This window comes from Patiria miniata, unplaced genomic scaffold, assembly GCF_015706575.1.
Source record: "Patiria miniata isolate m_02_andy unplaced genomic scaffold, ASM1570657v1 HiC_scaffold_20, whole genome shotgun sequence".
Lineage (NCBI taxonomy): Eukaryota > Metazoa > Echinodermata > Asteroidea > Valvatida > Asterinidae > Patiria > Patiria miniata.
Window position 1 is genome coordinate 4,655,307 of NW_024037059.1, and position 26,694 is coordinate 4,682,000.

At 40.1% G+C, this 26,694-nt stretch overlaps 3 protein-coding genes across 5 annotated transcripts; 1 reads left to right on the forward strand and 2 right to left on the reverse strand.

The window, feature by feature from the left end:
* Positions 1–4,923: 4,923 nt before the first annotated feature.
* Positions 4,924–24,703, forward strand: LOC119728965. 3 transcript variants are annotated; one of them, XM_038201430.1, is made up of 8 exons: positions 4,924–5,226; positions 5,665–5,724; positions 6,087–6,269; positions 6,823–7,015; positions 12,862–12,943; positions 20,835–20,922; positions 21,816–22,008; positions 22,323–22,403. In XM_038201430.1, the coding sequence occupies exons 1-5, from the start codon at positions 5,103–5,105 to the stop codon at positions 12,890–12,892; spliced, it is 591 nt and encodes a 196-aa protein (XP_038057358.1). In that variant the 5' UTR covers positions 4,924–5,102; the 3' UTR covers positions 12,893–12,943; positions 20,835–20,922; positions 21,816–22,008; positions 22,323–22,403. The 3 variants fall into 3 exon arrangements, with proteins under 3 accessions (XP_038057358.1, XP_038057357.1, XP_038057359.1); XM_038201429.1 differs by lacking the exons at positions 21,816–22,008; positions 22,323–22,403 and adding an exon at positions 24,625–24,703; XM_038201431.1 differs by lacking the exons at positions 20,835–20,922; positions 21,816–22,008; positions 22,323–22,403 and adding an exon at positions 15,561–15,635.
* Positions 13,115–15,049, reverse strand: LOC119728963 (beta-1 adrenergic receptor-like). The gene has a single exon (XM_038201427.1). It carries the CDS (start codon positions 14,241–14,243, stop codon positions 13,257–13,259), a length of 987 nt encoding a protein of 328 aa, XP_038057355.1. The 5' UTR covers positions 14,244–15,049; the 3' UTR covers positions 13,115–13,256.
* LOC119728964 (melanocortin receptor 4-like) lies at positions 22,017–23,239 on the reverse strand. Its single transcript, XM_038201428.1, has one exon. It carries the CDS (start codon positions 23,196–23,198, stop codon positions 22,323–22,325), a length of 876 nt encoding a protein of 291 aa, XP_038057356.1. The 5' UTR covers positions 23,199–23,239; the 3' UTR covers positions 22,017–22,322.
* Positions 24,704–26,694: the final 1,991 nt, after the last annotated feature.

Consider the following 26,694-nt stretch of genomic DNA (forward strand, 5'->3'; position numbering starts at 1 on the left):
TATCCGGTCTTGTTTCTGTGCTGTCTTCTCAATCCATGCTTAGTTGTCTTTTCAAGCCTGTCCGGCTCCATCTCATACTGTCGTGACCATCTAGTGCCACCATCTAATCTGAAGTTGCTTTTCTTATTTTGTACCATCTTGTTTCATTCTTTTTTTTCTGTGCCTTCTTGTTCCATCATGTATTGTCTTGTCTGTTCCAGAATTTTTTAAAACCTGTCTTGTCCCATTCTGGCTCATTCGTGTCATCTTGGCTAATCCCAAGCCATCTTGTCTCTTCCTTTTCTGGCTTGCAGTCTTGGTTGTCTTGTCTTGTTTAATCTTATGCCATCTTGCCTGATCCCTTTCCATCAAGGCTTATCCTAAGCAATCTTGTCTCAACCCATGATGTCTTGTCCAAAACTGAGTCATTTTGACTCGTTCATGCCGTCTTGTCCAATCCTGTGCCGTCTTGTCATATCCTGAACTGTTAGTCTCTTCCAATGCCATCTTTTTTTTCCAATGCCATCTTGTCTCTTCCTATGCAATCTTGTTTCTTCACATGCCATCTTGTTATTTTTTGCCTCATACCATGCCATCTTGTCTATCCCTACCCATGTATCAACCCATTTTGTATTCTCTCAGCCTGCATCCTCTTGTGTCATCATTTGCCATCTTGTCTCATCCCTTGCCATCTTGTCTCATCCCTTGCCATCTTGTGTCATGATGGCTGTCTTGTCGTAACCTGTATCGTCTTATCCTAACCCTGTACCATCTTGTCTTACCTAGTGCTGTCTTGACTCATCTTAAAGCCATGCAATTTCATCCCTTTCCATCTTGGCACATTACGTGCCATCTTGTCTCATCCCTTACAATCTTGTCTCATCCTGTGCTGTTCTGTGCCATCTTGTCTTATCGCTGCCCTTTTGTCTCATTTTGGCTGTCTTGTCTCAACCTGTTTCCTCTTATCCCATCCCTTTGCAGTCCTGTCCTTTCCAGTGTTGCCTCATCTTAATTCCATCTTCTCATATCCCTTGCCATCTTGACACATCCTGTACCATTGTGTCTCATCCTGTGATGTCAGGATCCATCTTTTTCTTTCTTGTCTCAACTCTGCTGTCTTGTCTCTTTCTGTGCCATCTTGACACATTCTGTGCAAAATCTTGTGCTGCAATGCCATCTTTTGCTCTTTTCTCTCGTCACATTCTTTGTTTTCTTGTCTCAATCCACACCATATTGTCTCATTCTGTGCCACGCCTGATGTTATCTTTTAGCCCTCTTGCATTGTCTCTTCCTGTGCAATTTTGTTTTCCATGCCGTCTTGTCGCATCCTGTGCTGTCTTGTCTCATCATGTGTTTTCTTGTCTCATCCTTTGCTGTCTTGTCTCATTCTGTGTGGTCATGCCCCAATATGTGCAATCTTGTATTATTCTGTGATATTGTGACCCAGCTTGTGTAATCTTATCTCATCCCAAAGTGTTTTTCCTTCCACGTGGCCTATCTCACGTCATAGTCCATCTTGTGCCTTGTCTCTCGTCTTACTCTTCGTTTTCTTTCCATTTTTTCCTGACTTGTCTCATTATGTACCCTGTCTTCTTTTCTCGATCCATGCCCTTTTGTAAATGTTGGTTCCTGTGCCATTTTTTCTCATCAACAACTGTCTTATTTTGTTCGGTGCTGTCTTGTCGCATTCTGCACTTATTGTCTCTTCCTGTACCATGATCTACAGTCACACAGCTCACTTTCCGATTTCTTCCTTTGCCTTCTTGTCTCTTCCTTGGCCATCTTGTCTCATCCTTTGCCATGTGGTTCCACCCTTTGCCATCTTGTCTCATCCTTTGCCATCAAGTCCCAGCCTTCAGTTTGCCATCTTGTCTCATCCCTTTCCATCTTGTCTCATCCTTTGCCATCTTTTTTGTCTCACCCCTCGCCATCTTGTCCCATCCCTTGCCATCGATGTATCAGCCTTTGCCATCTTGTCTCATTCCTTGCCATCTTGTCTCACCCCTTGCCATCTTGTCCCATCCCTTGCCATCTTGTCTCATTCCTTGTCATCTTGTCTCATCCCTTGCCATCTTGTCTCATCCCTTGCCATCTTGTCTCATTCCTTGTCATCTTGTCTCATCCCTTGCCATTTTGTCTCATCCCTTGCCATCTTGTCCCATCCCTTGCCATCTTGTCTCATTCCTTGCCATCTTGTCTCATCCCTTGTCATCTTGTCTCATCCCTTGCCATCATGTCTCATCCCTTGTCATCTTGTCTCATCCCTTGCCATCTTGTCTCATCCCTTGCCATCTTGTCTCATCCCTTGCCATCTTGTCTCACCCCTTGTCATCTTGTCTCACCCCTTGCCATCTTGTCTCATCCCCTGCCATCTTGTCTCATCCTTTACCATCGTGTCTCATCCCTTGCCATCTTGTCTCATCCCTTGCAATCTTGTCTCATCCCCAGTGGCGTAGCAAGGAATTTTTCAGTGGGGGGGGGGGGGGGGGGGGGGGGTCGGGGGGGGGGGCACTAGGGAGGCTGGAACATTTCATGGGGGGGGGGCATCATGTAGATCAATAATAATTTTTTATAAACTCAAAATCTCAGTGGGGGGGGGGGGCGACTGGGGGGGGGGGGCGACAAGGTTTTCATCCCTTGGCATCTTGTCTCATCCCTTGCAATCTTGTCTCATCCCTTGCCATCTTGTCTCATTCCTTGCCATCTTGTCTCATTCCTTATCATCTTGTCTCATCCCTTGCCATCTTGTCTCATCCTTTACCATCTTGTCTCATCTGTTGCCATCTTGTCTCATCCGTTGCCATCTTGTCTCAGCCCCTGCCATCTTGTCTCATCCCTTGCCATATTGTCTCATCTATTGCCATCTTGTCTCATCCTTTGCCATCTTGTCTCATCCTTTGCCATCTTGTCTCATCCTTTGTGTCCTTTTCTCATCCCTTGCCATCTTGTCTCATCCATCACCACCATGCATATCTCATCCCTAAATGCCTCCATGTGCCATCTCTGCCATCTTGTCTCATCCCGCCTTGCCATCATGTCTCATCCCGCCTTGCCATCATTTACTTGGTGTTATCCTCTTCAGAACTCCTCGAGGATGTCTCATCCTTCACCATCTTGTCCCGTCCTTTGGTATCTAGTCCCTTCATTTGCTATCTTGTTTCATAAGTACGACCTTGACTCATCCTTTATATTATAAATAATAATAGTCCATAAATTAAGGCTTGACGAAACTTCGCCGTAGTCACGGCAGCACCAGGGGCCTAAAAGTTTCCCAAATCCAAAGCTGAAACGAAGCCGAAGTTTCGAAAATCTATAGCATGGTACCCCACCACCATTCCTTTTCAGAACGATAATTTTATAATTCCAGATGAACTGGGAACCAGTCTATACTCAAAGCAGGGCTGCGTTCCGCTCACGCGAACGTTGCCAACATTCGCATTGTTCGCGGAGCGGAACCACTGATCTCTATATAAAGACTGGATAGCGGATGTGCATACAACATTCACACAGTAGACTTTGCATATTGACCACTTCGCCCCCGGTCTCACGAAGATGGCCGCGTATAATACGAACGTTCTACGCGTAAATACGCGCGCGTTGTATCAACAGTTGACGCGCATTTTAGTCACGTACACATATTATGATGTTCTAAAAGGGACACATTTCCGTAGTGATTATTATTTCAAAACGCTGAAAAGGTTATATTTGCGGCATTTTAGTAACCACGACGTTAGACAAATTGTAGTTAACTTTGGTCAGTGATGGTGGTCAAAATATAAGTCAAGTGAACCGCGACGTTACAAAAGAAATCATGCTGTCTATAAAAATGACAACTTGTCCTTTGTAGATCACCAGCCGGTCTCACCAATATGGCGTCAAATTCGTACATTGTGCGGCTCTTTATTAGCTATCCAGTCTTTATGTAGAGATCAGTGAGCGGAACGCGATGTGCGCCAATAATGTTGGCAAACGTTAGCGAAAACGGCGAACGACGTCAAGGGGCCGTTCGCTGTTGGCTGGTGACGTATATTTAAAGATGGCGGACAGGTAAGCAGACGACAGTTTTGTTTTGAGTCATGTCAGTGTGACAAAAGTGATGAAGTTTAGTATTTTTTCGTAGAGTAGGCCGAATCACGGGCATTTTTTTTGGTCAGAGAAGCAATGACTTGGGTATTAATGACGAAGAAAGCACCAAGTGTCGTAAATTTAAGTTGTAATCGTGGCGAAAAGGGAACAATGTGTCGCCTGTCAAATATTAATGTCGTCTGCAAACATTAGCCTTTAGGCCTATGCTATGGATCATGGACCGGACATATCGACATGGTGCTAGGAGAACTTGGCCGTAGTTTGCTTTTCCCCTCGTAAATTGAGTGAAATACTGACTTTCTAAATTAAATTCTATTCTCATACTCAACATATATTAGCAGTGGACATGGTGGATACAGTTGGCAATTTTGCGCGTGAGCAAAAAAAATAAAAATGTTCTAAACATATGGCCTATACCCCAAAACCAATTGCAAACCAGTCATTGCCAGTCCTTTTTTTATTTTTTTTTTTTATTTACTTTTTACTATATTTTTTTCTAGATTGAGTAAAGCACATTTTTCCCCGGTAAATCCCTGCACTTTTCCAGCACATTCTTGATATATTTTTTTAAGTTTTTTTTTGAGTAGGCCTAATCAGCAATAGGCCAATGACCTAGCGCATCTTTTTCTTTCTTTTTCTCTTTTTTTTTGGGTCGCTTTTCTGGTGGGCCTTGCCACCCTCCCCCCTCCCCTTGCGATGCCTTTAGGAGGGGGCCCTCTAGGTTTCTTACGTTGTATTTTTCAGAGTTAAAAAAAAAATTGGGGTCTTGGAAGATAATTTAGTGGGGGTCTTGTGTTTTAACAACGGTGCAGCGGCCATTTTTACCTGTGGTATATTACTCAGACACTGGTTGTCTGACACCATATCCAATTAAAGGGAATCCTGCAAATATTGCAGCACATTTTACTGACAATGATACAACTACAAATGTTTTTCCATTTAAAAAAAGTTCAGCAACATACCATGCTGCTTCATTTATTAAATCTAATTTTTACTCCCTGAAATTTGCAGTTTCTTTCTTGGAGAATAATTACCTCATGTCACCTGTGTATTGTTTCCCTATGCCCAGTTACTACAAGCAATTGTGCATTAAACTGCCAAACAGATCAGAGGCAAATGTCGTAGACAAACCAACTTATGTTGCCGCTATTGAGAAAAATGGTGAGTATAATGCGCCTACCAATTGTTTCCCCCGCCGGGCTGCCCCACCCAAGACGTGGAGATTGTCACTTTTGAAGTGACAAAATCCCCAACAGTCCTTGGGCAAAATGGTAACAGTGTTATTTGAGTGACCATTTGAGTGGGGGGGGGGGGAACATTTGGTAGACGCATAACATGAACTCAAAGCCTTAATTGAATTTTGAAATTATTGGCCCATTGCAGTTATCACCTAATTTTGAAAGGTATTGTCTGGAAATCAGGTCCTTGTTTTTTTTCACAGAGATCAAACACTACGGGAGAATTATTTAGGCAATTTTGTCTTAGTCTCACATGGAGGCAATGTGCATGTAATAAACTAAAACACTGTAGACAAGCATACCCTGAACTTGAGCAAGAATATTTTTGTGAAATATTTAACATGACTGCTTTCATTTACAGATCATGCTGTATTGCAAGAGATCATACAGAATGTCACGCAGCTTCCTCTACTGGTAAAAGGTAATTACAGAAAGCAACCAGACAGTCACAAAACAACTTCAATTTACCCTTGACATATTGCACTTAGTAAACAAACCAAACATGATTTAAAGTAGTCCATGTACATGTACATGTATAACGTAGCAATCGGTCAACATTAAAACAAGGAAGCAATTAAATTGTTGAGAGTGTAGCTTCCATTTGACCGTTAAAGAATTGCTTGATTATCAGCTTATATCAGACACTCTCTTTCTCCATGTTTCGCATTTGTATTGAGTCAATCTCCAAAGTTGTTTTCCAGCTTTATTACAGTCTAGGTTGTAATTTGTCAAAACAATGCTCATACAGTATATATTTCAACCCATTTGCCTATTTTCTTTTAGATGTGCAGGATAAAGCCCCAGCCATGCCAGCTGCAAGCGGCAGTGATTATGAAACATCTCAAGGAAATGCTAAAGCCCTAGCCATGCCAGCTCCAATCTGCAGTGATTATGAAACATCTCAAGAAAATGATGATGCTACACTAGCTCCCCTGGCCCAACAGGACACATCCAAAGTGCAGAAAGGTAGCTACAATTTTATATTATGTATTAAAGTTGTTGCCTTTGATCTGACTGAAAATGTCAATTAAGTAGATTTTCTCCAATATACAATTCATAGAATACTTGCCTTCAACAAAAAAAATCTTAACTACAGATGCAATACTTTCTGTTTATTGCTACTTGCTGTTGATTGGTGTTAGCTGCATAATGATATGACCACAATTGGTGAGAAAGGCTATTGAGACAGCAATAGCAAGCATAATTGGACTGTGACCAGCATCTACGCAATAACCAATTACTCTGGGAAGTAAAACATAAATGCTTTGGATAGAAGAATTTATTGAAAAACATGATGGTAAGTCAAGGTAGAAATTCAGTCAACCATGAACATATTGTGCTATAAAGCAACAGACTACTTTTGAAAAAGGATATCTCTTGTATAAATAAACAGCCTTTTCTGTTATCATGTTGGCTTTTGTCGTAAGTCATTACCTTTTGTATATTTTTGTTAACAATTTTTAATTTATTTTGATTCATTTTTAATATTTTGATTTTTTTAATTTGTTTTTGCCCAAAGAAGAGAAATTTCAGTGGACCCACAAGCGTGCGTTGCTTCTGATCGAGTCGTATCGCTGCCTGAAAGATAAATTTGACAGTAGTGCCATACGGAAGAGCCAAGCTTGGAAGATGGTGGCCGAGCGAATGAGAGCGAAGGGAGTTGATGATGCAACAGGCAATATCAGTGAGAAATGGCGGAGCCTGAAATACAGGTTTGTGATTATTGATGTCTGGAGATTGGAATAATGCAACAAGTCTTTTTTAAGCTCTGGCAGGAGTTTCTACATGTACATGTCACTTCTTTACCAAATGCAATGTCGTCGTCAATACACTCTTGCCTGTACCGTACCCCCTGCGGCGCGCTCCGAGCGAACCGAAAATCATCGCTCAATCATATGCGTGCACGTTTCAAGTGTCAGGTTGGCTCAGTGCGGAAAGGGCATATTTTTCATCATTTTGGCCTAAAAAGCGACAGAATCCACCTATGTTAGTTCTGCGCATGATACGTGAGTATGTCAAGAGATAAAGTACGGAGTGTAGGGGCAAACTGTGCAGCGGTTCTGTGTGAAATGTCTCCATTTTGATGGACGTTTTTGTACTTTATTAGTGTTTTGTGCTGCAGGCAATTTTGCGGGCTTCTTGATCTATGAGGCTCCACTACGTGGAGCCTCATAGTTCTAGGAGTAGCCTAGGCCTAGACCCATGAACAGGGCTATATACGTTGTATACAACGCCACGTTCCCGGGTCTAGCCTAGGCCTACAACAAGGCTACATGTATGTCATACAAAGGGCAGGGTTTTGAATTTTTGAGGGAAATTTGGGGGTGAAATGACAATGACAATGAATAAACGAAAATAAAGATGCGATCACCGCGCAATGTACCGTGAGCACGCAAGTCGCACTGCAGGGGCACCAACCGGCCTGCAAACAACATAGGAAAATCATAATTTCTACCCCAAGAAACTGTTCAAAATTACTTAAAAGATGTCATTACATTGAGAGAAGTCTGCTTTAGGTTGACAATGTCTTTTTTTTAGTATTAAAAAGCCCCTCTTGTTTCTAATTTAATAAATTAAATATTCATGAGAAATGCAGGCTTCGATCTTTACTGCGGCCATCAGCGGCCATTGCCGCAATGCCCCAGCGAATTGCCGTGATGCCCTTTTAAAAAACACGTACCTTACGGCCACGTTGGCTGTGTGCCCTTTTCCCTTAATTCCATTATTTATAAATATACTAGCAGTTGAGGTCTGATTAATAGCGTGCTTTGAGTTCATATTATTACTTGATTGATTAAAATTACCGGCCAAAAACTGTCTGTGCCGTGCCGAAACGCAACAAAGCTGCCTCGGGCCAACACGCCACTCATGCCAGTTGCACGTATACAGTACGTACATACAGAGCTGCTTGATGTATGAAAACACGTGGGCCTGTACGTGCTAATGCAGCAGTGTGACTGGTTCCCGCTGCACCGCGCCACGCCGCGCACTGGCAAGATGGAAATGCGGTAACCAGTCAATGCAATAGTCGCGCGCGGTGCATGCACACTGCATGCAGTACAGTTGCATGCAGGCCGGACGGCGCGGAATAGACATCGTGAAAATGCCAAGAAAACATCGATGGAGAAAGACGACCTTTGCAAGCTTATACTCACAGAACTTGATCTCTCTTGTCTGTGTATGTATTTCCCGAAATGTATTCATGAAATTCGAGCCCTGTTAAAATTTAATCATACACTTGTCGTGAAATTTTTTTCCACTGCAGTGTTCCCACTACGGTGCCCAGATTTCAAATTCAGATATCGTTTACCATCAAACAGTCAGTGATATAATATCGATACATCATCATGCCGTCCAACAAGAGAGTTAAAAAAAAAGCACGAAGAAGAAATGGCTGGAGCGGTAGCTAAAGTGCCAGCGTTTGGACACTAGTTTAGAAAGTTAAAGTTTAAACACCATTATAAGTCGTCAACAGATAAAAATGTGAAAATGGCCTTGTGCCCTTTCAGTTGGCCTTGGTGCCCTTGTTGATTTGGGAGCCTTTGAGGCCAAGTGGCCTTGCCCCTCTGAAGCTTAAGGTTAAGGCCTGGAAATGAAAAATTCATGATGAGATGTTATTGGCTAGCGCCCTTTCTAGTCATTGAGGGGGTAGTTGCACACGGAGTTAAATGTTAATGTCAAGTTCTTGAGCAGAACTTACAATAATTCTCATTGTATATAAAATAAATACATACTAAGTTAACACCAGAATGAATACAAAATAAATACATACATGTAGTAAACACCAGAATAAATTGTAACATTTTTCAATACCATTTCAGAGAAAAATAGGATTATACATGTAGACATTAAATTTTATAAATAATTTACAGTTGTACTGTACTATCTACAGTTGGGCTATTTCTAATGATTGAGCAGTTCGCATTTCAGGTGCATTTTACTAGGGGCAATTAGAAATGCCCAGACAGGATACGTAAATGTGGCTCGGAAAGGTTGGCCATTACATCACCGTTTTGTATGTATCACATTACCTACATGTACATTTCAACATTTTGATGTGAAATCTATGCACTTTGCCGACAGTGTACCCTGCACAATTTGCGATTTGAACAAGCTACTACTGTGCGTAACAAGAATGCTTTTATCTACATGTACACATAGTTTGTAATGAAAAATGCTCATTGAACACAATAAATACATAGTTAACACTAGAATAAATTGTCACAGCAAAAGAAATGATTATACATGTAGACATTAAAGTTTAAAAATAACTTACAGTTGTACAGTACTTTCTACAGTTGGGCTACCGGTATTTCTAACGATTGAGCAGTTCGCATTTCAGGTGCATTTTACTGGTACATATCTGAACATTATGTTATATAAAATATTGTTAAACTGACTTGTTTCATGTTTTGGGCTTGTAGATGCTGAAAAAACCAAGAAAACTGTTCATGGGTGTTCTTGAAGTCTGGTTCCCTGACCCCACTTAAGATGAAACGAAGCAATTGATACACTTTGGGGAATTGTAAGGTCAGAGAATCAGTCTAGCAGGCTTGTACCCCTTCACAGGTTTGTGATCAATTGCAAAGAAAAGTCAGAATAACTAAATATGAAAAATTAAGAACAGTTTTTGAAAAAAGCCAGTTTTCTCTAACGCTGGTCCGCCGACCAGCGTTGGAAATATACAGTTTTTCTTGAAAATGTCAGCCCACCAAGAGCCATGATTTTAAAGGATGCTTAAGACTGTCAGTCCCTAACAATTCAGTAAGGTATTTCGTGATAATTTGATCATTTAGTTTTTTTATGTTTGCCAATGTTGTATTTTCCCTTTAACTTAATAGGGACAATGAGAAATGCCCCAAACAAGATACATATAAATGTGGCTCGGAAAAAATGGCCATTATATCACCATTTTGTGTGATAATATTAGAATAAATTACATTACCTACATTTCAACATTTTGATGTGAGATGCACTTTGCTGACAGTGTACCCTGCACAATTTGTGATTTTAACAAGCAACTACTGTGTTCTGTACATGTGCATAACTAGCATGCTTTTATCTACATATAATTCGTAATGATAAACCCTGTACAGGGCGAGTCAAAAAAAGCGGAACCCAAACCCCAAAAATTATATTTTATATTTAAAAAAATATATAGCACCAAAAATAATAATGACTGGAAAGCCAATTTCATAAGCTTCTTTTAATTGAAAAAATTACTGAAATTGGTCAATCCGTTAAAAAAAAATCACCATTTTAACACAATGACCCTAAAACCCATCTCGTCCAAAAAATGCGATTTCAGCAATCGTCGTCACAATTCTCTTCAAACATCGCCAGCGATGAAATCTTAGTTTAAACGTTAACAATATGCAACAACAAGTCCTTTTGAAGGCCCGTCTTTAAAGTAGTAGATTTTATAAATCATACTGTTTGCCTACCCAGGGTTGTTAATCAAAATATTGTGTGCTACAGTTGGTGACAGTTGTTGAAACAAGTATTCTGTGTCATTTTCTTTGTTGTTCCAAACAGTCAAAACACACAATAAATTGATTTTTTTTGGACGAGACAGGTTTTAGGTTCATTGCATTTAAATGGTGGTATTCTTTGAACTGGTTGAGCAATTTCAGTAATTTTTTCATCTAAAAGTAGCTTTTGAAATTGGCTTTCCAGTCATTATTATTTTTGGTACTACAAATTTTTTTAAATATGAAATACATTTTTGGGGGTTTGGGTTCCGCTTTTTTTGACTCACCCTGTATTTGACACTGCACAGCAGTCAATAAATTTATTTCAAATGTAACAAATCCTTATTGCTGCATGTATATATTAACATTTTGTAAATTAATTTTTTTTTTTCATTTAAAGAGGTTGTGGAATGCTCGAAGACATTTCCGTCATTTTTTGGGTATATGTAGCCTAAGGTGTGCTGAAATAAAAACGACTATTGTTTCTGTCATGAAATGAGTACAAAGGGTACTTTTGAGAGCTATTTTTCAGGTCCTGTTTCGACCCGAACGTGCAATTTGTGTAAAAGTCGTCGTTGCGGGCAGCAAACAAAACACCGTGAATCGTGACGTAATAAACAGGACTCGTTTATGCTACTCTGCATCGGGAGTCCTGTTTATTACGTCACGATTTACTGTGTTTTGTTTGCTGCCCGCAACGACGTCTTTTACACAAATTGCACGTTCGGGTCGAAACAGGCATGACAGGACTTGAAAAACAGCTCTCAAAAGTACCTTTTGTACTCATTTTATGACAGAAACAATAGTTGTTTTTATTTCATCACACCTTAGGCTACATATACCCGAAAAATGACGGATCATGGGTGATCATTATTTGCATGGTATAATCTACCAGTACTTGTAATAACATTGAAGTACTGCCGCAAAGCCCCACAAACTCCTACATTGTTTGAAATATCACAATGAGATAGATGTGTATGCACAAATGCCAGTGCCTGTGACAGACAGCACTATTTTTTCAAGTTACACCTTGAACATTTAAACTGATATCCTGGTGAAATAAAAGGCAAACGTGTATGTGATGCAACAAATACTTTCAAAAGACATTAACAAAATGCCCTTGTTGGTGAACATTTTATAATATACAGGTATCACAAGTCCTAAGTTCCCCCCAACATTATTCTTAATTAATGAAATAAAAATGCACGATTTCAACAATATCCCAAATGCAAATGACAGAGGACACTCTTCTGCCCATCTTGTGAGAAAATGATAGAAATCCAATCACGCATACCAACACGAAGCTCATTTGAATGAAAAAAGTGCCAATAAAAAAAGTTGCAGTAAATAGCATTGCTCCTATGTACTGGTTTGATCATGATTTAAAAGGTAGAAGGTTAATCCCTTTTGTATCTAATCTAAAAGTAATAGGATTACACAGCATTTTCTTTGTCATCTTCGCATTAAAAGGTCTGCAATTATCTGTTAAGATTACCAAGATTGCGTCTTGTTTTAGTTAAACATCCTTTTAAACAAGGAAACTTTTGTAAGGTAAAGTTATTAATTAATGAAAGTCTACCCTGCCTTGCAGGATCACTCAAACCAGTACATTTACTGCAACTTTTTTTATTGGCACTTTTTTCATTCAAATGAGCTTCGTGTTGGTATGCGTGATTGGATTTCTATCATTTTCTCACAAGATGGGCAGAAGAGTGTCCTCTGTCATTTGCATTTGGGATATTGTTGAAATCGTGCATTTTTATTTCATTAATTAAGAATAATGTTGGGGGGAACTTAGGACTTGTGATACCTGTATGTTAAATTAATAATGTACATGTATGTTAAACTGTAGGGCTAGGCCACTTGATATGATCAAGGGACCAATTGCACTTCTAAAGATGGGCCTATGTAGAGAGTAGCTTTGCTAGAATGTCTTAATTGCAACAACTTGCAAAATGAACTTCAAAATGAATCTTGTCCCTTGTCTTTGATGACCACATAGTCCTCTTTTATTTATCTTGTGAGATGTGAGCTATAAATGTTTTTTTTATCTTTATGTGCTTGTTTCTTTCTCTCTTTAACCCCAGATGCCATGACAGGGTTCCAACTGAGCAGTGATTATTTCCATGACTGCATGCAAAGAATAACTACTGGCCAAACCTGAATTTGGTACGTTGTTTTTGTTTCCCTTTTTTTTCTTTGTTCGCTTTAAAAATGAATTATTCATCCCCTTCAGTATCCCGTTAGCTTTTGTTAATTTGATTACACCCACCCTTAATGTTGTCCAAATTCTCAAATTTGAATTTCCTCATTCTGAATTAAAATTCTGGTGAGACTGCTTGCGTGGCTTATCTAGTCACATAAGACATTCTGCCAGTGTATTCTCCCACTCAGTCTCTGAAGATGCAGATGACTTACCTGGGAACAATCCTTGCCAAAGCCTGTTACTTTCTCATTGAAGTTTTAAAGGCGTTGCTTAAACCTAACCCCAGAGTCTTTGGGACAGGCTTTTGCGCCAGTCAGAAAGCATGCCACACAGTGACTGGCGAAGATCCCTGTTCCTCAGGTAGTAAATAACAACATTCATCCAGCCATTAGATAACAACAGAGCTTGTGTGAACATATAGGCCAAGAAACCGTCATAAGGCTCCCATTGGTTTTGTGAAGCCATTGCAAACCTTATCAGTGTAGGAATCCAGGTGATGATTACAGTCCCTGTTATGATGATGATGGTGGTGGTTGATCTGGTGTTTATTCTCTGCCCACCTTGACCATTGCCTGCTTGGTTTTCAGCAGCAATGCGTCGGGCTTGATTGCGAGCTATGAGGGCGATGCGTCCATACAGGGTGAATATGGTCAGTAGCTGAAGCCCCAACAATACAAGAATCAGATATGCTCTCCAGTCATATGTCTTTGCTACACACATTTTCTTGTTATGAACAATAACCAAAATAGTAGTATTATCAATCCCATATATGATAATGGCGGATACGATGATTGTAGCCCATGCGCTACATACAATTATCTTTGATTTTAACACAGTCATTATTGAGGGGTACCGCAGAGGACGGGAAATAGCAATGTAACGATCCACAGTGAGAAGAAGAAGTGCACCAATACTAAGTGCATTAAAGAGCAATATCATCACCAGATTTGCTGCACACAAAAACTCACCCATGAACCAAGTTCCAGCAAACACTGCTATTAAGTTAAGGATCCACCAAAAGCTGTTGCACAGATCAGACAGGGTGAGAGAAGCCATGAATATTTTGGTTGTTGGCTGGATGCTGGTGACGCGACGCAAAGTGAAAAGCATCAGTGGATTCAGCAGGAGGTTTGGAAAGATGGCGAGGACCATCAAAGTCTTGACAAAAATTTCAAATGGTGTTGATGCAGTTCCAAACTCAGATTCCTCTGTGGTTGAGTTGAGGGATGTGTTTATTTCAGCTGCACTTGGTGTGGTTTCCATTGTTACTTGACGAGTTGGCAGATTTCCTTTAGCAGAAGCAGAGTTGCGGCATTATATGTACCTATTGTTTAAGTACTTTTTTTGAAAGCCTGATCCAAAGGTGAGGTTGGTTGCTCTCAAGAAATATTCATGTTACTATGGACATGTACTTGCGCCAGAAATTAATGTTCATTTGAAGAAAATGCTTCTTGAAGATTTGAAGAAAAACCTTATGGTGTCAAATCCATAGAATACTCCATCAGAATATGTGAAGTTCATTGGTAACGCCAACTACTGGTGCATGTACAATGTACAATGAAAGTTGTATCAGAGGCAAAATATACAGGTACTTCAAGCTGATGACCTGCACCGGTGACTAAGAATTGTGTGCAATCTGATGTGTTGAGGTCTTCTGCGCCAAATCTATGGCTGATAGAAACAGAGTAGTGAAGTGGGCATGAAGCCAAAGGAGACTTTAATTTGCATCCAAAATGTTGAGAACCAACAAACAGGCCACAATACTTGATGAGGAGCCTGAATTCATTTCAAGATGAGTCTTTGTTTGTGCATCAGTAATTGTCATTATGTGCTCTTTGTCATTAATAAAATACAGAGTATCGCTCAAATAACACAATTAAGGAATTGATCAATATGGAGAAGCCAGAGTAATATGGTGATGCAATATTGCATACTGCTAAACGTTTACTTGCATGAGGACAAAAAGTCACTGAAAAGGTTCTTTGCTTATTTTGTAAGTAGCACGTGAATAGCCCACATGGAATAACAACAATGTGGTAACTTTCTTTCCTTTAAAAGTGCCTCACATGGCCGCCATTTAGTCCTACGCCTTAACAAATTTCGAGCAGAGATCCGACGACTCTTTGTTGAATATCAGATGACTATTTACTGTATGCTGACTTAATACATAAAACAGTCACCGAATTAAGCTATAACCCATATGATGGGTTGCACGTACGACGTGTTCTGTGAAATGAAACGCAGGACACGTTGCAGCTGCGACGCATTGTAAGTTACGATGAGTTTCATGAAATCGGTTGCAGGTTTGTTGGGATGGCCCTGAAATGTCTGAGACTGATATATTTGGGTCTGTTAGGGTTCTTCCCAAGCTCATAGGAAACCTTATTTCAATTTGTTGGTCTGCTGTTGATTGTCACATAGCCAATGTCTGAATTGTAACAATTGGAAGAATGAGACTTTGAAATGAATCTTGTCCCCTGTCTTTTGTAACCAAAAAGTCCTCTTTTGTCCGTCTTTTGAGACGCGACCTACCGTATAAGTGTTTTTATATTTGCTTGTTTCTTTCTCTCTTTTAACCAGATTCTATGACAGGGTTCCAACTTAAATGTGATTATTTCCATGACTGCGTGCAAAGAATAACAACTGGCCAAACCTGAATTTGGTATGTTGTTTCTTTTTTTTCTTTCTTTGTTCACTTTTAAAATTCGTTATTTTTCCTCTTCGGTATCCCTTTTTTTTTTTAAATTGGATTATACCCACCCTCAATTAACCCTCCTATGCAAACATATAGTCTGTGCAAAGTTGTTTTTTCAGTTAAAATCAATCGGGTGACTGTTTTTAACAGTTAAGAGCTCCCAGCCTACATAAAGCAGGATTGATTGGCTTTGAGTGATTGTGTAACTTGATAGCTATGCTTTGACTGTAGGTGAATGATAAGCCAGCTGTGCCTACCACTTGCCTACTTTTGTCAGTTGACTGAATTTGACTAATCACAGTGCTTGCTTGAAATATGATATGACTGTTGGTGACTAGCCTGTGTAAAGGCATTGCAGGGAAGAGGATTGATATTATTATACTATCTGTCACTGTTCAAACTGTAGAAGGGTTAATTTGTCCAACTTCATCTCAAATTTGAATTTCCTCATTCTGAATTAAAATTCTGGTGAGACTGCTTGCTTGGCTTATCTAGTCACATAAGACATTCTGCCAGCGTATTCTCCCACTCAGTCTCTGAAGATACAGTTGAGTTACCTGGGAACAATCCTTGCCAAAGCCTGTTACTTTCTCATTGAAATATTAAAGGCGTTGCTTAAACCTAACCCCAGAGTCTTTGGGACAGGCTTTTGCGCCAGTCAGAAAGCATGCCACACAGTGCCTGGCGAAGGTCCTTGTTCCTCAGGTAGTAAATAACAACATTCATCCAGCCATTGGACAACACCAGAGCTTGTGTGAACATATAGGCCAAGAAACCGTCATAAGGCTCCCATTGGTTTTGTGAAACTATTGGCAATGTAATCAGTAAAGGAATCCAGGTGATGCTACATACAATTATCTTTGATTTTAACACAGTCATTATTGAGGGGTACCGCAAAGGACGGGAAATAGCAATGTAACGGTCCACAGAGAGAAGAAGAAGTGCACCAACACTAAGTGCATTAAAGAGGAAATGCATCACCTGATTTGCTGCGCACAAAAAGTCACCCATGAACCAATTTCCAGCAAACAATGCTACTAAGTTAAGAAGCCATGAATATTTTGGTTGTTGGCTGGATGCTGGTGACGCGACGCAAAGTGACAAGCATCAGTGGATTCAGTAGGAGGTTGGGAACGATGGCAATGACCATCAAAGTCTTGACAAGAATTGCAAATGGTGTTGACACAATAACATCTTCTGCTGTAGAGTTTGAAGCAGCAGTCATTTGCTCATTGGTTGTAGTTTCCATGGTTGCTGGATGAGCAGACAGAAACTTGGGTAGATTTATCTAAAATGCTAAATTTGTTTTGCTGTTTGTGTACCTGAATGGAAATGCTGATTGAAGATTGTTTAAAACGTGTCATTCAAGAGGCTGCAGATATATCAATGCTCATTTGATTTCAGGAGCATACACTACAGGTACCCAGGTATGTACCATCTGTAGCAAGGTGAAGCAGTTGGCATACAGTCTGTTGTTATCTCCAACGTCCAAAGTTAGAAATATCTCCATGCAGCACATGTGACATTCAAATCTGCTGTTGGAGTATCCTTCACATGAATCAAGATTAGGTACTTTGGCTAAAATAGAGAAGATGTGAAGCATAATATGTTATGGTCCTTTCCACTCCTTTCCCAGCGCATACTAAACCAACTTTGGCTAAGAAAGGTGCACAGCACAATCTGTTTTTGGTCTCTTATACTACTTCCCCATCACATGACATACTGGCACCAAGTTTGTTTACTGTCAAATATAATGAAGTCTAATGAGATATTAATTTGAATCTGCAGCACACTCAGCCAAATGATTGACATTGATGTAATAATAGGGGCCTGTGTGGTTTTAAGGCGGTTGTTACACAGCGCGTCTATTCATAAGCAAGTTTTTTCCTCTTCTGTCAATTATTGTCCTTTAAGTTTTAGCATCAATCATATACATTTTTGTAAATCAGCCCTTTTTGGATACATATACCGGTATATCATGTCCGATACAATAGTAGGAGGCCATTTTAAAATTTGGGTAATACAAATGATTTTACCCAAACCACATTACATGCCCTCTTATTGGGCCGAATACATAAATCTTGCAGTTTCAAGGTTTTTGCTTACATTTTCATACATAACAATAAGCAATTGCTAAGAAGCAAAAGCTTCTACTTTTAAACAGGTCTGGGAGAACACTTGGAACCAACTCGGCCTCGATGGAACCAACTTGGCCTCCATGCTTAGATCAACATGAAGCTCATTAAACTGACCTGACAGTGGCTGGTACTCTGAAGGAATTAATCCCTGGATTTCTCTGGAATGCTGATTATCCTTAGTTGTTGTTGTCGTGTCGCTACACTTGTCCTATCCACTGCATAATGTCACAGGCTTTGGCAACACGGGTTGAAATCCTTGAGATCCTCTAGTTTGCAAAGCTCTGGTAGGAGGGGGCAGTTTAGGAGGTGCTTCATGGTTGGGGTGCCTCCCCGCAGTCATTGTTGTCCATTGGGTCCACCATTGTTGTACCCCCACTTCTGTATGAGGGCTATATTTGCACTGTCCAACCCCTGTTCTCAGGCAGTTGAGGCAGAGCCAAACTGGCCATGTCTCAACATCTGCATTCAGACGCGGATCTTCTTGGGCGACCTTTGGCCTTGGCCAGCCGGCAGGGGAGGTAAATACCAGGAGTCAAAAGTGATGCCCAGGGTTTTCTTGGCAGATATATGGAACGACAGACAGGTGACATGGCAGGAGATGGCAAGATGATGGTGGTTGAATTGAGAGGTTATTGCAGGTACCGGTAGACATGTCCTGCAGATGTTGACGTGTACCTGTAAAATGTATAGCACGCCATTGTGTCTTTGTGATGTCTAAGCTATAGTCCAAATCTTTGCAAAAGGTTTTGCCGCCAGTCAGTTAGTAATCCAAACAGTGCCTGGCGAAGGTCCTTGTTCCTCAGGTAGTAAATGATTACATTCATCCAGCCATTGGATAACAACAGAGCTTGTGTGAACACATAGGCCAAGTAACCATCATTAGTCTCCCATTGGTTTTGTGAAACCATTGGCGACAACATAATCAGTATAGGAATCCAGGTGATGATTACAGTCCCTGTTATGATGATGATGGTGGTGGCTGATCTGGTGTTTATTCCCCACCCACCTTGACCATTGCCTGCTTGGTTTTCAGCAGCAATGCGTCGGGCTTGATTGCGAGCTATCAGGGTGATGTGTGCATACAGGATAAGAATGGTCAGTAGCTCAAGTGCTGCAAATACAAGAATTGAATTGGTTCTCCAGTCATGTGTCTTTGCTACACAAATTTTCTTGTTATGACCGATAATCAAAATAGCATTATGATCAATGCCATATATGAGAATTGAGGATACAGTGAAGGTAGCCCATGTGCTACATACAATTATCTTTGATTTTAACACAGTCATTATTGATGGATAACGCAGAGGATGAGAAATAGCAATGTAACGATCCACAGTGAGAAGAAGAAGAGAACCACCACTAAGTCTGTTAAAGAGACATTGCATCACCTGATTTGCTGTGCACAAAAACTCACCCATGAACCAAGTTCCAGCAAACAATGCTACAAAGTTAAGGATCCACCATAAGCTGTTGCACAGATCAGACAGGGTGAGAGAAGCCATGAATATTTTGGTTGTTTGCTGGATGCTGGTGACACGGCGTAAGGTGGAGAGCATGAGTGGGTTCAGTAGGAGGTTGGGAAAGATGGCAAGGACCAACAAAGTCTTGACAAAAATTGCAAATGGTGTTGATTCAGTTACAAACTCGGCTTCCTCTGTGGTTGAGTTGGAGGATGTGTTTATTTCTACTGCACTTGGTGTGGTTTCCATTGTTACTTGACGAGTAGGCAAATTTCCTTTAGCAGAAGCAGAGTTGCGGCATTATATGTACCTATTTAAGTACTTTTTTTGAAAGCCTGATCCAAAGGTGAGGTTGGTTGCTCTCAAGAAATATTCATGTTACTATGGACATGTACTTGCGCCAGAAATTAATGTTCATTTGAAGAAAATGCTTCTTGAAGATTTGAAGAAAAACCTTATGGTGTCAAATCCATAGAATACTCCATCAGAATATGTGAAGTTCATTGGTAACGCCGACTACTGGTGCATGTACAATGTACAATGAAAGTTGTATCAGAGGCAAAATATACAGGTACTTCAAGCTGATGACAAGTACCGGTGACTAAGAATTGTATGCAATCTGATGTGTTGAGGTCTTCTGCACCAAATCTATGGCTGATAGAAACAGAGTAGTGAAGTGGGCATGAAGCCAAAGGAGACTTTAATTTGCATCCAAAATGTGGAGAACCAACAAACAGGCCACAATACTTGATGAGGAGCCTGAATTCATTTCAAGATGAGTCTCTGTCTGTGCATCAGTGATTGTCATTATGTGCTCTTTGTCATTAATAAAATACAGAGTATCGCTCAAATAACACAATTAAGGACTTGATCAATATGGAGAAGCCAGAGTAATATGGTGATGCAGTATTGCATACTGCTAAACGTTTACTTGCATGAGGACAAAAAGTCACTGAAAAGGTTCTTTGCTGATTTTGTAAGTAGCACGTGAATAGCCCACATGGAATAATAACAATGAGGTAACTTTCTTTCCTTCAAAATTGCCTCACACGGCCGCCATTTAGTCCTACGTTTTAACAAATTTTGAGCGAGATCCGACGACTCTTTGTTGAATATCAGATGACTATTTACTGTATGCTGACTAAATACATAAAACAGTCACCGAATTAGGCTATAACACATATGATGGGTCGCACATACGACGTGTTCTGTGAAATGGACACAGGACGCGTTGCAGCTGCGACGCATCGTAAGATACGATGAGTTTCATGAAATCGGGTGCAGGTTTGTTGGGATGGCCCTGAAATGTCCGAGACTGATATATTTGGGTTTGCTAGGGTTCTTCCTCAGCTCATAGGAAACCTGATTTCAATTTGTTGGTCTGCTGTTGATTGTCACATAGCCAATGTCTGAATTGTAACAATTGGAAGAATGAGACTTTGAAATGAATCTTGTCCCCTGTCTTTTGTAACCAAAAAGTCCTCTTTTGTCCGGCTTATGAGATGCGACCTACCGTATAAGTGTTTTTGTATTTGCTTGTTTCTTTCTCTCTTTTCCCCAGATTCTATGACAGGGTTCCAACTTACATGTAGCAGTGATTATTTCCATGACTGAATGCAAAGAATAACTACTGGCCAAATCTGAATTTGGTACGTTGTTCCTTGTTTTCTTTGTTCACTTTAAAAATTAATTATTGTTCCCTTCAGTATTCCTTTGTTTTTTTAATCAGGTTTTTGCTTACATTTTCATACATAACAATAAGCAATTGCTAACAAGCAAAAGCTTCTACTACTAATGAGGTCCAAATGTGATGATAGGAATTGGTGGTGGGCCTCATAAGGGGGATTCTTTTGCGTCTCTTGACGGGCAACACGTTTATTTATTTATGAATTAATTTATTGATTTATTAAAGAATATTATTTCAGGCAAAGTACATGTACTGGTACATGTACACGACAGTTTATATACATATGTTTGACAGTTTTTAACTTCATTACTTAAAAATTACAAGTCACAATATTACTTCAGGCAAAATACATACATGTTCAGGACAGTTTGTACGTATATTGGACAGTTTTTAAGTTTTTAAATTCATTACAATGTAAGTCACAACTAAGGAAATGATCAAAAGGACAAACTACAAAAGGCTAAGATACAAGAGACTAAAATACAAGAAACATTCAATTGTAGGCCTACTATATGCAGGATTGCCTTAAAAGCTATTTAAAATATTACTAAATAATAAACAATATAAAAATTTTTTTTCGAGAGGCTCTCCAACTACAACAAACGTTCGATCAGTTAAGCACTGGGGCTGTAAATACAAATGCAGCTCAATATCATTCAGACAGCACTGCCAATCTGCCTGATACTGAGAAGTTATAAGGTGATTTGCCTATCGCAATAGTGTATGGCATGGTCAGGATTATCTCTTAACTTGCCAACTTTACATTAGCTGCAACAACCGAATGTTTGTATACAAAATATGGTACCTGTAAATCAACTCATTTTCCCCCTTTTTTTGTGTTTTTGCACTTTTCAGGGGTGAGAGTTCCATCATTTTGTTAACGCACAGAAGTCCAATGCATCTCTACAGGGGAAAGAATTAAGGGAACTTACACAGCCTCACATGTCCTCCTGGCCATGGCGTGTGATGAAGACACCAGTGACACTCACCAAGATGAGTCCATCATGAGATTCTTGGCTTGGATGGCCACATTTGCGAGGACTTGATGGTAAGACTTTTTGTAATAAATCCTCAATATTTTACAGTATTGTGACAAGGTAGTCTGTTTTAAATGTGTTTCTTATTTCAGGGGTCATATTGTTGCTGTGTTTACTTTTGTTTCTTAATCTTGGACATCGTAGAAACATGAAGTACATCGCATTGGTCCAAAAGTTGGTTTGAAGTGTCTGGTATCTATAAATTCCTGCAAAGCCCAACATTCGTTGTCTTGTGGATAAGGCAGCTAAATTGTCTGTGCTTTCTTGTGGTACCTGTAAAACATCCTTTCAAAATGTATTCTTTGTTGACTGTATTTTCTGACAGTTATGGCCGGAATCTTTGGGACAGTCTTTGGCGCCAGTCAGTCAGTAATCCGCACAGTGCCTGGCGAAGGTCCTTGTTCCTCAGGTAGTAAATAATTACATTCATCCAGCCATTGGACAACACCAGAGCTTGTGTGAACATTAAGGCCAAGTACCTGTCATAAGGTTCCCATTGGTTTTGTGTAGCTATTGCCAACCTTATCAGTGTAGGAATCCAGGTGATGATTAAAGTCCCCGTTATGATGATGATGGTGGTGGCTGATCTGGTGTTTATTCCCCGCCCACCTTGACCATTGCCTGCTTGGTTTTCAGCAGCAATGCGTCGGGCTTGATTGCGAGCTATCAGGGTGATGTGTGCATACAGGATGAATATGGTCAGTAGCTGAAGTGCTCCTAATACAAGAAGTGAATTGGTTCTCCAGTCATATGTCTTTGCTACACAAATTTTCTTGTTATGACCAATAACCAAAATAGTATTATGATCAATGCCATATATGAGAATGGAGGATACAGTGATTGTAGCCCATGTGCTACATACAATTATCTTTGATTTTAACACAGTCATTATTGAGGGGTACCGCAAAGGACGGGAAATAGCAATGTAACGATCCACAGTGAGAAGAAGAAGTGCACCAACACTAAGTGCATTAAAGAGCAATGACATCACCAGATTTACTGCACACAGAAATTCACCCATGAACCAAGTTCCATTAAACAATGCTATTAAGTTAAGGATCCACCATAAGCTGTTGCACAGATCAGACAGGGTGAGAGAAGCCATGAATATTTTGGTTGTTGGCTGGATGCTGGTGACACGGCGCAAAGTGAAAAGCATCAGTGGATTCAGTAGGAGGTTAGGAAAGATGGCGAGGACCATCAAAGTCTTGACAAAAATTGCAAATGGTGTTGATTCAGTTACAAACTCGGCTTCCTCTGTGGTTGAATTGGAGGATGTGTTTATTTCTACTGCACTTGGTGTGGTTTCCATTGTTACTTGACGAGTAGGCAAATTTCCTTTAGCAGAAGCAGAGTTGCGGCATTTTATGTACCTATTTAAGTACTTTTTTTGAAAGCCTGATCCAAAGGTGAGGTTGGTTGCTCTCAAGAAATATTCATGTTACTATGGACATGTACTTGCGCCAGAAATTAATGTTCATTTGAAGAAAATGCTTCTTGAAGATTTGAAGAAAAACCTTATGGTGTCAAATCCATAGAATACTCCATCAGAATATGTGAAGTTCATTGGTAACGCCAACTACTGGTGCATGTACAATGTACAATGAAAGTTGTATCAGAGGCAAAATATACAGGTACTTCAAGCTGATGACCTGCACCGGTGACTAAGAATTGTATGCAATCTGATGTGTTGAGGTCTTCTGCGCCAAATCTATGGCTGATAGAAACAGAGTAGTGAAGTGGGCATCAAGCCAAAGGAGACTTTAATTTGCATCCAAAATGTGGAGAACCAACAAACAGGCCACATTACTTGATGAGGAACCTCAACCCATTTCAAGATGAGTCTCTGCCTGTGCATCACTGATTGTCATTATGTGCTCTTTATCATTAATAAAATACAGAGTATCGCTCAAATAACACAATTAAGGACTTGGTCAATATGGAGAAGCCAGAGTAATATGGTGATGCAATATTGCATACTGCTAAATGTTATACTTGCATGAGAACAAAAAGTCACTGAAAAGATTTTTGCTTATTTTGTAAGTAGCACGTGAATAGCCCACATGGAATAATAACAATGAGGTAACTTTCTTTCCTTTAAAATTGCCTCACATGGCCACCATTTAGTCTTACGTTTTAACAAATTTCAAGCAGAGATCCGACGACTCTTAGTTGAATATCAGTGATATTTACTGTGTGCTGACTAAGTACATAAAACAGTCACCAAGTTGTGCTATAAATACACATATGACGCGCCGCACATACGACGTGTTCTGTGCAATGGAACGCAGGACGCGTTGCAGCTGCGACGCATCGTAAGATACGATGAGTTTCATGAAATAAGGTGCAGGTTTGTTGGGATGGCCCTGAAATGTCCGAGACCGATATATTTGGGTCTGCTAGGGTTCTTCCCAAGCTCATAGGAAACCTTATTTCAATTTGTTGGTCTGCTGTTGATTGTCACATAGCCAATGTCTGAATTGTAACAATTGGAAGAATGAGACTTTGAAATGAATCTTGTCCCCTGTCTTTTGTAACCAAAAAGTCCTCTTTTGTCCGGCTTATGAGATGCGACCTACCGTATAAGTGTTTTTGTATTTGCTTGTTTCTTTCTCTCTTTTCCCCAGATTCTATGACAGGGATCCAACTTACATGTAGCAGTGATTATTTCCATGTCTGCGTGCGAAGAATAACTACTGGCCAAATCTGAATTTGGTACGTTGTTCCTTGTTTCTTTGTTCACTTTAAAAATTAATTATTGTTCCCTTCAGTATTCCTTTGTTTTTTTGTTAATTGGATTATACCAACCCTCAATTAACCCTCCTATGCAAACATATAGTCTGTGCAAAGTTGTCTTTTCAGTTAAAATCAATCAGGTGACTGTTTTTAACAGTTTCAAGCTCCCAGCCTACATAAAGCAGGATTGATTGGCTTTGACTGATTGTGTAACTTGATAGCTGTGCTTCGACTGTAGGTGAATGATAAGCCAGCTGTGCCTACCACTTGCCTCGTTTTGTCAGTTGACTGAATTTGACTAATCACAGTGCTTGCTTGAAATATGATATGACTGTTGGTGACTAGCCTGTGTAAAGGCATTGCAGGGAAGAGGATTGATATTATTATACTATCTGTCACTGTTCATACTGTAGGAGGGTTAATTTGTCCAACTTCATCTCAATTTTGAATTTCCTCATTCTGAATTAAAATTCTGGTGAGACTGCTTGCGTGGCTTATCTAGTCACATAAGACATTCTGCCAGTGTATTCTCCCACTCAGTCTCTGAAGATACAGATGACTTACCTGGGAACAATCTTGCCAAAGCCTGTTACTTTCTCATTGAAGTATTAAAGGCGGTGCTTAAACCTAACCCCAGAGTCTTTGGGACAGGCTTTTGCGCCAGTCAGAAAGCATGCCACACAGTGCCTGGCGAAGATCCCTGTTCCTCAGGTAGTAAATAATTACATTCATCCAGCCATTAGATAACAACAGAGCTTGTGTGAACATGAAGGCCAAGTAAGTGTCATAAAGCTCCCATTGGTTTTGTGAAGCTATTGCCAATGTAATCAGTATAGGAATCCAGGTGATGATTAAAGTCCCCATTATGATGATGATGGTGGTGGTTGATCTGGTGTTTATTCTCTGTCCACCTTGACCATTGCCTGCTTGGTTTTCAGCAGCAATGCGTCGGGCTTGACTGCGAGCTATCAGGGCGATGTGCGCATACAGAATGAATATGGGGAGTGACCCAACTGCCATTATTACAAGCATTACATATCCTCTCCAATCAAATGTCTTTGGTGCACAAATGTCCTTGTTATGACCAATAACCAAAATAGTGAAAGAATTATTCCTATATATGAGAATGGAGGATACGATGATTGTAGCCCATGTGCTACATACAATTATCTTTGATTTTAACACAGTCATTATTGATGGGTACCGCAAAGGACGGGAAATAGCAATGTAACGATCCACAGTGAGAAGAAGAAGTGCACAAATACTAAGTGCATTAAAGAGAGATGACATCATCAGATTTGCTGCGCACAGAAATTCACCCATGAACCAAGATCCAGCAAACAATGCTATTAAGTAAAGGATCCACCATAAACTGTTGCACAGATCAGACAGGGTGAGAGAAGCCATGAATATTTTGGTTGTTGGCTGGATGCTGGTGACACGGCGCAAAGTGACAAGCATCAGTGGATTCAGTAGGAGGTTGGGAAAGATGGCAAGGACCATCAAAGTCTTGACAAAAATTTCAAATGGTGTTGATGCAGTTACAAACTCAGATTCCTCTGTGGTTGAGTTGGAGGATGTATTTATTTCTACTGCACTTGGTGTGGTTTCCATTGTTACTTGATGAGTAGGCAAATTTCCTTTAGCAGAAGCAGAGTTGCGGCATTATATGTACCTATTGTTTAAGTACTTTTTTTGAAAGCCTGATCCAAAGGTGAGGTTTGTTGCTCTCAAGAAATTTTCCGTAATATTCATGTTACTATGGACATGTTCCTGCGCAAGAAATGAATGTTCATCTGCAGAAAATGATTATTGAAGATTTGAAGAAAAACCTTATGCTGTCAAAATCCATAGAATACTCCATCAGAATATGTGAAGGTCATTGGTAACGCCGACTTCTGGTGCATGTACAATGTACAATGAAAGTTGGATCAGAGGCAAAATATACAGGTACTACAAGC